Raw genomic sequence first — 18,164 nt, forward strand, 5'->3', positions numbered from 1 at the left:
CAGTGAAATGTGATTCGTTAATGGACATTTTTTGATAATCAGGTTGGAAAGTGTCCGCTAACATTCAAATTGCCGTCCGACGAAAATGAACATGCAGGTGCAAATGTGCCAATCTTTTACTAATTGGAACCTATTTTGTAATGAAATACCCTACTTGCACCAGATATTCTGGTCAATCATTTCAATAATTATTTTTTCCTATCAAAATTCGATCTCAATTGGCATTGTATTTGTTAAATTGTAGGCTTTAATTGCAAGAGTATTTCTAATTTCCACACTAAACAAGCCGCGCTATTATTCCAATTCAACACCTCATATCAAATGTAATATCTACGAACAAGGTTGACAATTTTGATATCACATCTAATATCAAACTAATATGCTATGGAAGGCATTATTGAAGCATTGTTTCCCCATTACATTACTGGGGACCATAATAATGGAGTCGCGTACCGACCCTCGCGACCTCAGATAAGCATGATAATACGTGATGAATGGCGAAGATTATTTACTAAGATAAGATACGATCTAATCGCGAAGTTTGATAAGCCAAAACCTGAAAACTCTGTACGTCCAATCACGGGAACTGAAACTCTAATTGCAGACGATAACGCGAGCGTATTTTCAACTTCAGTGGTGTATTGATCGTTATACACTTCACTCAGTGAGAGCCATTGTCACTATTATCATGGTAGTCATATCATATACAGAGAGCATAGCGGTTGAAAGTGAGTTCGACAATGTAAAAATGTAAATAAACTGGAAAACAAAACTTATATGCGACAAATCGTGGACATAAATGGATGAATTTGATCGGCGACTTTCAGTTTTAGTTTTGGAATTGCAGGAGGTCATGGCGCAACCCACAGCGGGGTCACTGCACATAGAGTACGGGTCAGATATCTAGAACCGGGGATTTTAACTTGATACTAAAGCGAACAATGTCCCGAAGGAAGCAATCCAATCCGAAGCCATTAAAAAGTAAGTGAAATAAGTGGAATAAGTGAATTTGTTACGGATTACAATGCTATTATAGGAAATACTTATCCATGGTGTTCAAAGGATTTATTATTTCTGGGGGCTGAGAGAAGTGGCTTGTGTGTGTGTGTGGGTGTGGGGGGGTGTAACTTGTTAAGTTGTTAGTGGTACTTATTTTATGCAATTGTCCATCGTATCAGCTAATGTTATCACGATGGCATTTGTAGCATTTCCGAGCTGAAATTGACTCTCATTCCATTCGCATTTTTTGTTGTAGTGTGGGTTTACATGGCCTATTGTGTTTTAAAAAGTTATGCTTTATAGCCTATTGTGCTTTGAATATTTATACTTTTATAGCATAACATTTAATGTAGATATTATTTATAGTTCCTTAATCACATTTTAATTGAAAACATTACAGTATCAGAATCACGGACTTATAGTTATACTTCGACAGAGTCGTTTGGTATGTAAGAGAGTTTATATACTATCACACAAGTATTCTGAAATAGTACTTGACTATTTGAACACAATTATGTCACAGCTTATTATTACGCACAGTTCTTCATAGCATTTAATCTTTTTTTTAATTTATCGTATTTCATAAGAAAGGTTTTCTATGCATATTTGAGGTGACATCAAAAGATGATAATAGATCTTAATCAAAATGACAACACAAGTGACAAAGAGCAAGTACTTCTTAACACATATTTTACCATGTATACATTAAAGGCTTTGAACTAAGTAGCTTAAAAAACAATCCAACATTAAGATCGTAAGTAAATAAAGATCCCAGGAGGGGGTTGATATGTACAATTCTTTGTTGCTATGACCACACAAACATTTGGAGTCTTCTCTGAGATGGTATGAGATATGAGCCTGGACCTCGCGATAACCCGTTCGTCCTCTACCCTCGTTATCTTGTCTCCGACCTTACTTAATCTCCATCTCACGTACAAGATAAAGATAAAGGGGGGTTGGAGACGTACTTTTTAAATAGATTAAACTTGTGACATCCGTGGTTTAGGTGCTGCAGAAATATGCGTGCATATTATTATCCTCATTTTAGCAATTTTTAGACTTAGTGTTTATTATACATGTTGGTAGTTGATTTCTTAAATTCCAAATTCCATTATTTATGCTGATCTTATGGTCATTGTATTTACCTTACTCACCAATGTGATCATGCGTGCACACTGATCGAGTATATATTGCTTATTTCGTGGAACTAATTCCAAGAACTTAATATTATCTGTTCCAAGAGAACTAGCCTTTGAACTGTTATTGTGTATGCAAGAATGGAGATCATGCAATTGGTGTTCTACAGAGACATGCATGACTGTAATTTCAAAAATCCTGGACTCGTTTTTAATCTTGTCGATTTAATCGTAAATTGAAAATATCATAGTGTAATATTTTCATTAATTTGCTACATATTTGTGTAAAGTTGACTACAGCCTGTATTAAGATTAACACAAAGTTGATTAAATTTTAAAAACAATTAACTTGTTGACATTTGTGACGTTTCTACAGATTGACGATAAATGTAGTTAAGCCTTTGATCCTTTACTATAAACGGACGCCTGTGCTGTATGCTATAATACAAAATACTAACTACAAGTATATGACTGCCCGTGGAATATATCTAATGTTTGTTTAATTGATAAAATATCTCAAAATATGAAAGTTATTTGAGAATGTTCTATACATTCTCGTACACCAGAGCGATGATGCTATGCGTTAGATTTAATATAATCAAACCTCTGATGAAGGAGAATGGGTATATACAGTTTATCTTAATTCAACTGATAACCGTCTGTCATAATAATACAGGTGAAAACATATACATAATACAGTTGAATACATATAATCAATAGAGGTAAATAATATAAACAATACAGGTACATACATATAAACAATACAGGTGGATACATATAAACAATAGAGGTAAATACATATAAACAATACAGGTACATACATATAAACAATACAGGTGGATACATATAAACAATAGAGGTAAATACATATAAACAATACAGGTGGATACATATAAACAATACAGGTGGATACATATAAACAATAGAGGTAAATACATATAAACAATACAGGTACATACATATAAACAATAGAGGTAAATACATATAAACAATAGAGGTAAATACATATAAACAATACAGGTACATACATATAAACAATAGAGGTGGATACATATAAACAATACAGGTAAATACATATAAACAATACAGGTACATACATATAAACAATAGAGGTAAATACATATAAACAATACAGGTGGATACATATAAACAATACAGGTGGATACATATAAACAATACAGGTGGATACATATAAACAATACAGGTGGATACATATAAACAATACAGGTAAATACATATAAACAATACAGGTGGATACATATAAACAATAGAGGTAAATACATATAAACAATACAGGTGGATACATATAAACAATACAGGTGGATACATATAAACAATAGAGGTAAATACATATAAACAATACAGGTACATACATATAAACAATAGAGGTGGATACATATAAACAATACAGGTAAATACATATAAACAATACAGGTACATACATATAAACAATAGAGGTAAATACATATAAACAATACAGGTGGATACATATAAACAATACAGGTGGATACATATAAACAATACAGGTGGATACATATAAACAATAGAGGTAAATACATATAAACAATACAGGTGGATACATATAAACAATACAGGTAAATACATATAAACAATACAGGTGGATACATATAAACAATAGAGGTAAATACATATAAACAATACAGGTGGATACATATAAACAATACAGGTAAATACATATAAACAAAACAGATGAATTTATGTAATCAATACAGATTAAATAAATATGAACAATGTGTCGTCCGCGTAAGGACCCAGTGTTCATTCGTGTGTTTCGTTGGAATTGGATAATCCATCACTATCTATCTATTTGTTTATAACTGTGTCTAATTATAACCGAAGGTCATTCATAATAAATAAGAGCTGATCTAACTGATATTGCATACTGTGAGCTATGTCGTAATTTAGAATGATCATTTAGAATGAACCTTTAACTACTAAATAAATAATGCATTTATGGAAAATAATAATTACTGACACATGTAACAAGATTGTAACCGTGTAATTAATTGCAGAAAGCGCAAAAATATTAAATGATTGGTGAATGCTAAAAGATTCACTGTGGGCTACTATAGTCTCATAAGGTAGAAATACCATGTTTTATGAGCAAATAAAACTCGGTTTCCTTCATAAGAACCATTGTTTTCGACATTTTTTCATCCTTGTTTTGAATATTAAACAATATCATTAATTGTGCTAGATCTGATATGGTAGTAAGAAAAAGAGTGCATCTTTAAATTATGCAAAATACCTTTTAAGTGATTAGAGAAAGAAAATATTATGGTAATTAAATCATAAGTCGTTCAAAGATATAGTTCTCAATTCTGCAAGCGTCCAACACATATCAGAGGTCTGAGCCCTTGGTATAGCGGCTATCCATCTTGAGATAACGTTATCGCAGTAATTGTCCCTGATACTTAATTTTATGGTTGTCATATATCATATCTGTGGGCTTATCCCTGCCATAACTTTCCTATCTCCAACTCCTTATCCAGCATAATTTATATCGCCAGTTTCTTATCCATGTGTAATTTAGGCCGTGAGATAACTGCCGGTGTTTTATGGGGGAAGTCTTTTGTTCACGTTATCTGTAGAAACCCAATACCTCGGACTCAACCCAGGGACTCACTCGGAGACTGGAATCCATGGAAATAATAATGGAAATCATCGAAAAAACATTTTATTCCTATATGCAGGATTTGACCAAAGGTGGCAGTATCAGTAATATATACTATAAAATTATATGTATCATTTCTGACTAATACTGTCTCCTATGGGTCTGGGGCCATGATGACAGACAGTCTCAAGTCTGAGTCAAGACTTAGTCTCATAAAAGCTTCTTTTTTGCGGAACAAAATCATATTTTTGACATCTTTAAGAAAATATATGCAAATAATAGTAAAACATTCAAATCGTGATATAACTAAGCAAAGTTAAGCATCAGTGCTTTTCTAGAAGGAAAAGTACAATGAAAAGAAGATTTGCAATTTTGAGTCTCGAGCCTGAATTCAGGCTTGAGACTGTAGACTTGAGACTGTAGAATTTAAGACTGTAGACTTGAGACTGTTCGTATTCACTGTCGAAATATCTTAAGTCCCTAAGCTAAGATCATTACCTTAATTGCGTTATAAATTGAGTAGTTTTCTCGTTTGAAAGAGTAACGAGACTTTTAAAAAAGTGTCTGAATAAAATATGGTTCTTAAACCTATGTTAAAGACTGATGATGATATTTCGAAAACTCGGGACATGATCAGAAGCACGTAAGGATCACTTGAGCTTGCACACAGGCAATGAAAGTTAAGACATTTGTTTTTACCATAAATAAGGTTTTGCTATATCAAAAGTTATTATGTAAGGCGGCGACTGTTTACATATTGTCCCGGTTGTTATGGTCTGTGTACGCTTAATATCATATTTTCAACATAAGTAATCAAAAATCGCTTTTATCTCTTAAAAGATATATGCATACTGAATAGCATTAATTTATCGGCGCTGGATAAATTACAATACCGAGAAGATAATTTCAGTATTTAAAACTGGCTTCGTTTGTCGACTGTATTTTTCTTATCAGGGATTTGATAATCACATGCCTTATATGACCAGAATCAGAAAATTTATTCTGCCCACATTTGGTCAAGTGAAAATCTGTTTATCTTTAGGTTCATGGCATGTCATAAATCATCGAAGAATGTGACAAAATTTTATCATTTTATGTGGCCCTCGACTTTATAGGTTTTGCTCGAGTTATCGCCCATATCTCGTATGAGTATTTACACAACAGATAAGACAAACGTTTAGACGACCAAGGCTCTCTCTTGACAGTGATAGCGAATCTTAACACCTTATCAGACACGCATAGAGTATTACACGTTGTAGGTCAGTGTTGGAGGCCTGTTAACAAATATGCTCATTCCCGGTACCCGGATACCTCGATATACACTTACACTTGTGGTGTGTGTCGCTAAATCCCGGCGCCCGGTGCCCAGGATACGCTGATAGATACAGTCTGATAGGAGACCTTATCAGATTGTGACTAACCCAAAATTCCAGTTTTGTCATAGATACTGTGTAAATGATTACAGTGACTTTTAGTTTTAACGCCCCTCACTTCAAAATTATAGTTAATTCATATATTCATCTATATCTTTTTCTTTCGGATAAAAGCATCGGAACAAGTAAATAATTATTATTATTCACAAAAAAATGTTTATTCGATAGTTCTAGTCGGCAACAGTCCTAGTACATGTCATTCGGAATCAGCCCTAGAGCATAACAGTCGGGGACAGTCTTAGTGCATGGCATTTGGCTTTAGTCCTAGTGTATGACAGTGGGGAACAGTTCTATCGCATCCCGGAGGTCAATAGTCTTTGAACATGACAGTAGACAGCTTACTCTATTTCGATTGAAGTAAACAATATGTGGGCTATGTTTTATTTGATATTTATTTTGCCTCACTGCTATATAACATATTTGCCTCACTGCTATATAACATATAGTTAAATCGCCAGGGCAATATAGTTTCGACAATCACCCGACACTATCATCCTCTGTGTTACTGTTTCCCTCTGACGTCATGTGAGATTTTGTTTGGTATAAATATTTTTTATAATAATCATGTTCTCCTCTGTCGACAGTATTCACCTTAGGTTGGAAATATGCACTGTCACCCTTAAGGCACTCAATATCTATATATAATACAAATGTATACTGTATTTGAAATAAATTTTACAAAACAATTCTCACAATAGCTGTTTTAAACCTTCAGTAGGTCTGATAGGCGTTATCTTGTGGGTAAAACACTTTTGCAACAAACCATTTGGAGATTATAAATCATCGAAAGCAACTCGTTTTCAAGTTTTTGTTTTATAAACATGGCACTCGCTCATTTGTATACAGTTTATACAGTTGCTATATCTCAGGTTCTATCTTTTATCAGATATCTCAATATTGTATATCAATACTTTCTTACAGCTGTTAAGGTATTTGCATAAAGTCAGTTTAATATGTAGTCTAGTGTTTTATTTCAAAAACAATTATTTTTTCAATGTACGAAACTGAAGACACATGTACATGTTCACCCACGTGTACCCTAGCACGTGTTCAATACATTTTCCATGAAATCGTTTACATGTAGATTTCTATTCCGTTTTTTAGTAAACCCGTAATATAATAATTGTTGTTTCCATACAAATGGATAATTATGTAAAATTGTATCTAAAAATGAAATAAACTATATCAAAAAAGTCATTGATATTTTCTACAGATTTTTCGTTTAAATGGTGTTAAGTAGCTAACAACATTTAATTTAAGGAAATAATAACAAAAATATTACATATAAGGTTCTTGAAAAAGCAAACATGTAATTATACAGTTTAGTATTGTATAGTTGGCTGTCTAGTAAAGCTGGTCTCCAAGCTACCCGAGCCGCCAGGCTACCCGAGCCTCTTAGCTATCCGCGCCTCCATTTAAGCTACGTATGCCTTCAGTCTGCCTGGGCCTCCTAGCTACCCGGACCTCCTAGATATTCGGGGATAGCTAGGCCTTGGAAGCTAAGAGGCCCAGGTACCCAGGAGATCCGGGCAGCTAGGAGGCCCGGGTAGTTAGAAGGCCCGGGTAGCCAGAAGGCATGAGTAGCTCGGATGCCCAGGTAACAAGGAGGCCCGGATAGCTAGGAGCCTAGCTTCCACTGCCTTCTACCTTCCCGGGTCTCCAAGCTTTCCGGGTCTCCAAGCTTTCCGGGCCTCCTAGCTACCCAGGCCTCCTAGCCAACCGGGCTTCCTAGCTACCCGGGCCTCCTAGCTAATTGGGCCTCCAAGCTACCCGGGCCTCCAAGCTACCCGAACTCCTAGCTACCCGGGCCTCCAAGCTTCCCGGGCCTCTTAGCCACTCTGGCCTCCTAGCTACCCGGGCCTCCTAGCTAACCGGGCCACCAAGCTACCCGGGTCTCCTACCTACCCGAACCTCTTAGCCACCCTGGCCCCATAGCTACCCTGACCTCCTAACTACCCGGGTCTCCTACATACCCTGGCCTCTTAGCTACCCTGGCCTCCTACCTACCCGGGCCTCTAAGCCACCCTGGCCTCCAAGCTACCCTGACCTCCTACCTACCCCGGCCTTTTAGCCACCCAGGCATCCTAGCTACCCGGGCCTCCTACGTAACCGGGCTTTTAGCTACCCGGGCCTCCAAGCTACCCGGGCCTCTTAGCTAACCGGGCCTCCAAGCTACCCGGGCGTATCTTTGGCTTATCGGAATGATAAGCATTTGTGACAGGGCCAAGATGGTCACTGAAGATAGTTGACGACGCTGGCCACGTTCACCGGTCACTGGCCATTGTTCAAAAGCCGGATATTAAGAGATGTAATCTTATATATTGATGCTATCAGGAGGGTCGGGATCATTATTGTTTCATGTAATTTCTACTTTCTCATTATTGTTGAAGAATGTTTAATCTTTCAACTTCAACGTTTATTGGTCTCGTATGTTTTAACTTTTAAGGATATTTAGGAATGTAATCCATAAATGATGCTATCATGGGTCTGGGTGCATATTTGTGTTCCATGTAATTCCCACTTTTCAGTTCTGTAATTTTCCGGAGCTGGTTAATCATGTTTGATCTTCAACGTGTAGTGGTAAATAGCCCGTACATGCTTTAATATCGGACATTCAGAGATGTTATCCATTACTGATGTCATCATGAAGAACGGGAGTGATTTGTGTTCCATGTTATGTCCACATTGCAGTTTTATAACTGTGTTAAAGTTGTTCAATGTTTCAACTCAACGTGAATTATAGGTGTCGCTGTATCGTTACCTATTTAGGTGTTGAGAAGGTGTAAAAGAGCTCCAGTCTGCCCGGTTAGCTCAATCGGTAGAGCGTTGGGCTCTGAATCGGACAATTCGGGTTCGATTCCCGGGCGGACCAGGTCACTTCTGTTGTGATTGGTTATGAAATCCTTTCTACGCACTGTACCACTGCCCCTGGTATGTACAGAAGTTGTCAGTTCCTTGCAGAGGTGAAGGCACCTAGTACTGGTTCTGCCCAGGATAGGTGTGCGGTGGTTGAACTGTCACTCTGGGACCCTTCAATGTGCTCACGCCGGGACCCGGAGTATAAACTACTAACACCACCAAAAGTGCTCCAGTAGCACAGTCTGTAGAGCACATGCCCTGATAGCGAGGGGTCCCGGGTTCAAGCCCCGGTCTGGCTTCTCACCCTGTGACATATGCTTTAATGACAAACATACATGGATGTACACCGCTATTGATGTGATCAGGAGGGTATTGATGGTATCACAGATTAACAATGTTTGACCTAACGGTTATTGTTTGCAAGTGTGTGCTAGTGTTTTCCTGTCATACCTAATTGTCGAGTGTTTTGATTGACCTTTGAGTACTTAGAAACACTTCTTTCGTCGCTCCATGCGTGTTTTAAATCGCTGTTTCCACGAGAGTTTCATTTGTATAGTTTGTGCTTTGCGGTGTTAGTTTTAATGGTATAATAGAGATGATATACTGTATATATGTAAGGTAATAGTGTTTCGAGTTGAACCCGACCCCTTCCCCCTTTGATCCCATCCCCCTCCGACCCCGGGCCATCCCCCTCCGATCCTACCCGTCCCGTTTTGGTAAGCAAGATTAAAAAGCTTCTCGAATTTCTTAAGGCGAATCAGTATGTGTAAACAAACAGGATCATTTGGAATGAAGAAATCCGGAAAATAATTGAGAAGGTGTTGGTTCGAGGGGCTGGGGGAGTGGGGGCGGGGGATGGGGGGGGGATACTTTAAGGTATAGCTAAGCCTTATTTTTGAAAACGAGTTTCCATATATGTATATGAAAGTGGACTGATCAGCGTGACAGATTTAAGTCATATCTAGGCGTTATCTCTGTCAAGTGATTTCCACAAGATGCGAGCACGGGTCTGCCATAAGCATTCCTGGGCATCCATACACCCAAAGATATATCCATAAACAAGCCAGATAGCTAAGATAACCCAAAGAGCCCGGGCTCTTTGATTGGAGCACCGTGTGACTGTATCTGGGCTTATCATCCCTTAGATAAGATATAGGGTGGGGGAACGCATTCTGATGTAGGTCTGGTGCCTTTTTGGGTTTTCTTAAATGTTGGCCATTTATGCAACTGAACTATGAGAAATATGCGCTGCCAGATAAACATTTAGTGCATCAGATATGCAAATGAGTACTCAAGTCCATTCGCCGCCTTTTACTGTTTCTTCTTCCACAGGTTTTCATACCTTTAATATAATACACTTCAAAGCTACTCTTTTCATACATATTGTTTTGAATTTTCGAAGACAATCATGACATAATTTTACTGGAGAAGGCTGTAACTGGTGTTGGCATTACTCGTGGTCCAATCCCTTTGCATGCTGGATTTTATAATGTCGGTCTTAATATTGTGTTGAAATTTGCATTGATATTGTCATTGTGAAATGTGTTCTCATGCAATAAAAAAATTATTAAATTAAAAAAAAGAGATAATTTTAGGTGGTCTGTTTTGTAACAAAAAATGTAGAGTTATTGTCAACCCTGGTGCCGTCATTGGCATCGCTATGTAAAGAGTCAGCACTAACTAATGAAAACGTTCGTGCATTCATATTCTTGTTGCAACTAGCAATTCGCAAATGTAGCGAGGTCCATAACTCTGGATTTTATAATAGTTGTGTTACGCCCCTTGTTCTACTGAGAGAAAAAAAGACGAGCGTTGGCGACCACTGAGCGGCCATCTTGTAATAACAATAATAATGACAGGAAAATATCTGATATTACCAGTGTCCTCTAGCTTTCTACTCCAAAATCAGATTTACCATAATTAATACAATTGTTTTGAAATTCCAAAAAGGATGAATAAATGTCGAAAACAATGGTTCTTATGAGGGATACCGGGTTTAATTTGAACGAAATGAGCATAAAACACGGTATTTCTACCTTATGAGACTATAGTAGACCACAGTAAATCTTTTGGCATTCACCAATCATTTAATATGTTTGCGCTGTCTGCCATCAAATACACGGTTACAATCTTGTTATCAGTATCAAACTAGTATTTTCATGCATTATGCATTATTTAGTAAGTAGTTCAGGGTTTATCAGTCAAAATTGATGTTCGTTATACATGTGTTTGTATTGATTTTGAATAAGAGTGTGACTTTGAGATAAATTGTATGCTCACTATGATGGTTCAGACCTTGTACAACGCACATATTTGTATTGAAATTATTACAATTTCTCACCATTTGTTAATGATTAAACATGCGATTAAAATCAGCTCCGTCTGTTGGTAGGAAAGATTTGAACATCGTTTCAACGTTCATTACCACAGCCGCTGATAAATACAGTGATGTTGCAAAATGGGACCAAATTAGGAGACTTCATTTTATCAAAAATCAACCAGGATTTTAGGCGACATCTCTATATCTGAAGCTTTATCTTAATCTGTAAATTACTACTTTCACTTCCATAAAACATCAAACAAAATATTTGAAAATAGTGAGTCTCAAGCCTATGAAAGAATCAATTTGATAAGCGTTGTTCATTTAAAGCAGAAGCGATATCGACCAATCAGATCTTTGGAATTCTTTTAAATCTTTTATGTCATTGGTTGGGGCAATTCATAAGTTTGCATATGCATCGTGTATACTCTAAAAAAACTTAAACACTTATATTCTATTTTTTAAAACATAGCAATGCCTACCTATTTTGGTTCCAATATTATGTTGTCGCCATTCATGTAATGCACCACTCAATTGTAACCACCCGAATGCCCCTGCAACCCAGGTAAGGCCCATTCCCTGGCATTTTGGCGCAAAGACAAAACCACCACATCCACCCGGCACTGCTATAATTCCGGGCTTCAACTATTACAAAACATGATTTGTGTTCAGATTTTTTTTTTTATTAACTTTACTTTTTTACCTTTTTATTTAAACAAAAAGAAGTATGAAAAGTCATGCATACAATACAGTAAATATAAGCAAATAAAATAAACAACAAATGAACAATGAAAAGCGGTACTCCATTAATGGCTACGTGGCCATAAATTCTGCAGTTGAAGATGCCTGCTTACTTCCAAATAAGATTGAACACAATTAATACAATTGTTTTAATATACCAAAAAGGTTGAATAAATGTCGAAATAAATGGTAATTATGAAGGATATCGAGTTTAATTTGAAATAAAAGTGCAGGAAACACGGTATTTCTACCTTATGAAACGATAGTAGATCGCAGTAAATATTTTAGTACTCACCAATCATTTAATATTTTTGTGTTTTCAGCTCAGTAAAAAATACACGGTTGCAATCTTGTTTTCAGTAATTAATATGTTCCATGAATGCATTATTAAGGAAGTAGTTAAAGGTTTATCACTAAAATTTATGTGTGTTATACATGTGTATGTACATGTGTATGTATTGAATTTGGGTAAGAGTGTCAAAAATAATTTCGCTAATATTTTTTTTAATTTGGCATCAACCTATATTGTTCCCCTTTAAAAACAACCGAACTGAAAAGTTGAATACACTTTGATGGTTAGTGATCTACTTACTTTTGGGTAAGTGGCCTGAAATGGCTGACAATCGTGTTTTGGTACTGTTACTCGAAGTCCTCAAAAGATAGGATCTCGTTGAAAATAAAACATTACATTGAATATTGTAAATACTTGTATTTGATGATATCTACTTTAGATCAAGCTGATTAAACGTTATCTCAACAAAGGGTAAAGTTATTATCAGTTTTCAAATCGTTCATCATTGCAAGTTAGCTCTTTTCCTAAAATGACATTGACCCCTTAAGTAATGGCTAATGATTCTTAGTATGCACTTAAAATGGATGGTGTGAAGCGACACAGTCGCATTACCATTTATTTTGTGTAAGTACATACTAACAATTTTTATGTGTTTTAGTGGTCTACATTATTTTGCGTAAACTACCTACAAACTGGATCAGCCATTGTTTATGTCTACCGCTTCACCTGATTAAATTTAATAAGAGCTGACTGCTGAATTATTGAAATAAATGTTTTAAAAAAATAGGAAATTCAGGCTTTTCAGTTGGGCAAAATATAATGCTGACCACTAACTGCTGTTAAAAGCATTATATTAAAGTAACCTACAACTGAACTGGGGAGATATTGGTTAGGTTATATGCTTATAAGTCTCTGGAAAAAAACACTTTTCGTGTAGATCAGTGTTTGTTTATATGCAATTGTCAATTAAAACGTGGCCAGGCCATGCGCAGCTGTGCGACCACTTAAATTCGATAATGCACATTAAAGCTGCACTCTCACAGATTAACCGTTTTGACAACTTTTTTATTTTGTCTTGGAAAGAGCAAATTTTTGCGTAAATATCTGCAAACCAGTGATAAAAGATTGCTGACAAATAAATCAGATCGCAGATATTCATATTTCCGTTCGAAAATTAATGTTATATGGATTAAACCGTTACTAACGGTTTAAAAAAAATGCTTAAAACATCAATTTTTGAACTTGAATATAAAAATCTGCAATCTAATTTTTGTAAGCAGTCTTATATAACTGGTTTCCATGCATTTTCGCAAAAATCTGCTCGTTCCAAAACATGAAATTAAAAAGTTGTCAAAACGTTCAATCTGTGAGAGTTCAGCTTTAACAAACAGTAACCGGCTTAGTGTTCGAAATGACATTGTGTCAACTGGCCCAGCTTTTTTTTAATTTAGCAATGCTACCAAATTGAAAAGTTTCGGTCAGAGGAGGTGAAAAAAGTGTTCTTATACTCGGAAAAAAGTCGACAATGCATTTGTTTGAAGTCTTAAATTGTGTCGTCAATAATTTAATTGTGTACTTTCAGCTGGACTTTGTTTGACCATTAACATTTCAGAATTCAGTTTTTTGACACTGAAGTGAAACGGACCTAGTTTATAACATAACAGCTGATTGCTGATTTAACTATGCAAATGTATTGAAAATTTCAAACACTCTGCCATCCCATTTAACAAAAACGTCGAAATACTAAATTTTGTAACTCTATAGATGAATTAAAATGTATAACTTATTAATCAAATATATCCATCCAAAACAATTAACACGCCTAAGGCCATGCTATATAAACAGTGTGTTTGGCCAAACACACCCGCGACCCGATTTTGAAGCTTCTTCGGTATTTGTTATTTATTTTTTATGTATCGGATTAATATTCGTTTTCCTTACAGTTAAAACGAAATAAGGACCGTGGCACCACACCTAGGGGCGGGGAGGCGAGGGGGGCGGCGGGTAACGCCAAATCAACTTCTCTCCAATAGGGGGTCGGGAGAGGCCAAACTAACTTTTATCAATTATGGCCTTAGATGTGTGTGGGTTTTTTTTAAATAAGGCCAATTCCGTTAACTGTGACATATCTTCACAGTCATCATTTACGTCCTTCTCAATATCCTTTTCAAACTCTAAAATCGAACGATTTCATCTTTCTTGTTCTCTTAATATCCGCTATTTTTCGGAAAATCAAAGATTACAGACCAATTAAGTGATGTTATCTTCTTTTTTCAAAAGGGGAATTGAAACAATTACTATAAATACATGTTGTAATTAAAATGATTTTCAAAATGTCTGAGTTTTTTATCATCCTAATTTCCTCTTACAATCAGTTACCATGTTTTCGAGGATCTGACGTCATGACCCTATTAGGCACTGATACTCATACATTTATGCACAAAGCAACATCAACACATCAAATGTTTTAAGGGCTATTTCAGTAAAACATATAACCCGGGGGGGGGGGGCAATTATTTAAAAAGTATATTGGTGTGTGTGTTTTTGTCACTAATGTGAACTCCAAAAGGGTTAATTTGGTCCTGTAGGGGGATGGCATAATATAAAAGTGCCTTCCCCCGAGGGTTATATATGGAATAGCCCTAAGTCAAAAAAGGGAAAAAAACTTGACTATGACTATGACTTAATTAAGGTAAAGGGCACCCATGCCACTATCATGGTACATATTTGTTCGTTTTATGAATACACGAACAAAACGCTCTATATTAAGGCAACTATACAAGCGGAGTAAAGGCACTGTGCACATTGAGGTCACCGGAGAGCCGCCGATCCATAACAGGGTCCGACCGGTGCTCTACCGACACAAACACATGCTACCGATTCTTAAAGGGTCTGTCACACCCATTTTCATAGGTTCGATCGAGATACGCATAGCATCATCACTCTGGTGAACGAGAGTGGTCACACCTGGCAGCGCAACGGCAGACATTTTTGAAAAAAAATGTACACCGTCTTCGGCCGATGCTATTTTAATGCAAATCCTCCGGAATGGCTGTGTTTATGTCGATAGAGCACCGGTAGGGTCCCCTAGTGGATCGGCGCCTACGGTGGCCACAATGTGCACCGTACTGCAATCGGAACACCTCGGCCAGCATCCAACAGTCTATCTCGAAGCTTGCCGGAGATGACCGAGTTGTTACGATTGTACCGTACTGGTACAGATGTGATACTGTAGTCCTGCCGATGTACTAACGATGTACTACCGTTCTCACCGATATGTTACCGTACTTATATCGTACATCGATAGTACAATGGAAGCGCAACTGTAAAAGTCCCCTATAGCTCAGGTCAGCGTTGGCACATCGGTAGAACAACAGATGCGCTTCGGTATAACATCGGTGCCAGAAAAGGGGTGTTTCGGTAGGACATGGGCGCTTACGCCGGTACTATATCAGTATTGCTAGGGCGAGTTGTGATTTTTCAATAGGTATCTGGACGGAGCTCCGCCGATTTTTTCGCTGTTGTTAATTGTGTGCCCCGGTTAAGTCCCGCCAAGGTACTTCAGTGGTATGTGACAGGCCCTAGATTACCCATGGAAAAACATCTTTTTATAAAGAGCATTTCATTGAAAATTGTCACAAGCATGAGTAAGTACCAACCTGTATCACAGTAACATTTATGGGCCAACAACGCGTTATCATTAAACGATTTGAAATTATTTGAGACAATTTTCGTCATAATATACGGCTTCTTTTTTCTTCTGGTATATATAATATATATAGAGAGGGACAGCTAAGAAGGAGACACGTCCCATAATATATATAATAACAGCCTGAGTGTCTTGCCGTTTGTCTGTATACATATGTATACATATTACACACACACACACACACACACACATATATATATATATATATATATATATATATATATATATATATATATATATATATATATATATATATATATATATGTGTGTGTGTGTGTTCGTGTGTGTGCATGCTGCGTGCATGCGTGCGTACGTGTGCGCACGTGGCGCGAGCGCGGTGTATGTATTTATGTACTGTACAGTTCAAATTCTCTTTACATCATCAACGTCAATAAGCCAAAACCAACTGACAAATGTTGTGATATAGTAATAGGCGATCCATAATTTGTCTGTTGCATATCATGAAATATGTATTACGGAAATATTTGATCCATCCATCAACCGACTATCAGACGAATCTTGGTTAGACATCCCGTATCTTTAGTAAATATCTATTTCATTTTCATCTTGCAAAAACACGATAAGCCGAATAACATTTTTTTATCAGAATAATGGTGTGGAATCTCTTTTCGTATTGATGTATTTATCGCTCCACCAGGGATTCAAACCTTCGTCCCAATAACGCCCTGGATTCCAGCGATATTTTACTGATAAGCCCCGCCGATAACTGCAAATGATAAGTAGAAATACACAGCAACATGCAATGTCATCACATTGCACATTATACTCGTAGAAACTGTTTTACTGGCAAGTAACATAGGTTTAATGTGCATTTGATTTGTGGTTCATTGGTTTACGGTGGGGAGCGCTGTCGATAGCCCGGCGGAATGACTTGCAAGAGTGAGATTCATCATCTATATCATACGTGAAACATTGTGTGCAAAGTATGATATTCCGCCAATTGTAAGAGTTCATAAAATTTGAAAAGAATTTCAATCATTGTTGCGAGCCGAATGAAAATACCTGCAACACTTAACAACTTGACACGCAAGCTATTGTTTATTATTCTGATTCAAAACTGCAACGAAAACCTGATGCATCTGAGATATTGTTTTGGAAAAAAAATGTCTGCGGGCTTTATATTTAGTATTTCTCGATAGACATCGGTGAAAATGAAACCCCGATCGTGCTCGCTTAACACTGCGGTAAACAAGAATAATCGGTAAGGGCGGATCTGTTTAAAAACAAGCAAGATTTCCTATCATTTCTGAGATAAGCCTCTGCTTCTCGGAACTGTCAAAGAACAATGCTTCCACAGTGCCCTTATCGCATGATGAATTTTCTGGCCATAGACAAAATGCAATTTGCAAATTGTAATTATCTATGGACGTGATTTAGTGGCAGTGTCGTGTGCTTATCTTCTTCAGCCCAGGCCTACCCATTTCTGTAGGCACGATAACATCGCATCCTATATTCCGATTCTTTATGAACGAGCCCGATAGCTGATTACGAAGTCTTGCTTTCTGATAGAATTCGCTTAAATTAATCCATTAACCAAGATGTTCTTGTGGATATGGGCGCGATAGAAGCCAACGATATCGCCCCGGGCTTATCACCCGGACACCATCATACGTAATTAGAGACTTGGGGAGACCAATCTGCATTTGGACTGATAATCAGAGCCGATATGGTGCCAAATATGATCAATATTCCCGGAAAGGCTGCTCGGTTTTGCCATTTCCTCAATTTTGGGCTAGGCTGATAATCCGAGATAAATGGGAATTTTAGTCAGAAAACCAAGATAGGACAGAAATGTGATAAAGTGACGGTTTTATTTGGAGCGTTTTCATTATTTTCTACCATATCTCTATTTATCGCCGTCGCAAAAGGAAGAGGATTCTGGCGGCCCGATCTGGGAGCACCGTTATCACGGCACGGGCAACTTGGTCCACGAAATACAAAACACGTCATGTGGCCATAATAAGTGCTGATATTAATAATGAGATTTGGGGTATTATTCTTATCACCGGCTTTATAGAT

At 37.0% G+C, this 18,164-nt stretch overlaps 1 protein-coding gene across 2 annotated transcripts in view; it reads left to right on the forward strand.

The window, feature by feature from the left end:
• The first annotated feature begins 661 nt into the window (after window positions 1-661).
• The window catches only part of LOC128243076 (zinc finger protein ZFPM1-like), a 46,034-nt gene continuing 28,531 nt past the window's right edge, over window positions 662-18,164 (forward strand). The window contains exon 1 of one of the 2 annotated variants that reach the window (XM_052960583.1): window positions 662-981. In XM_052960583.1, the coding sequence (XP_052816543.1) occupies window positions 942-981 (40 nt within the window). In that variant the 5' untranslated portion in view covers window positions 662-941. Of the gene's footprint in view, window positions 982-1,290; window positions 1,445-18,164 lie in introns of those variants that run through there. The other variant, XM_052960585.1, reaches the window with a different exon arrangement.

This window comes from Mya arenaria, chromosome 8 (assembly GCF_026914265.1).
Source record: "Mya arenaria isolate MELC-2E11 chromosome 8, ASM2691426v1".
Lineage (NCBI taxonomy): Eukaryota > Metazoa > Mollusca > Bivalvia > Myida > Myidae > Mya > Mya arenaria.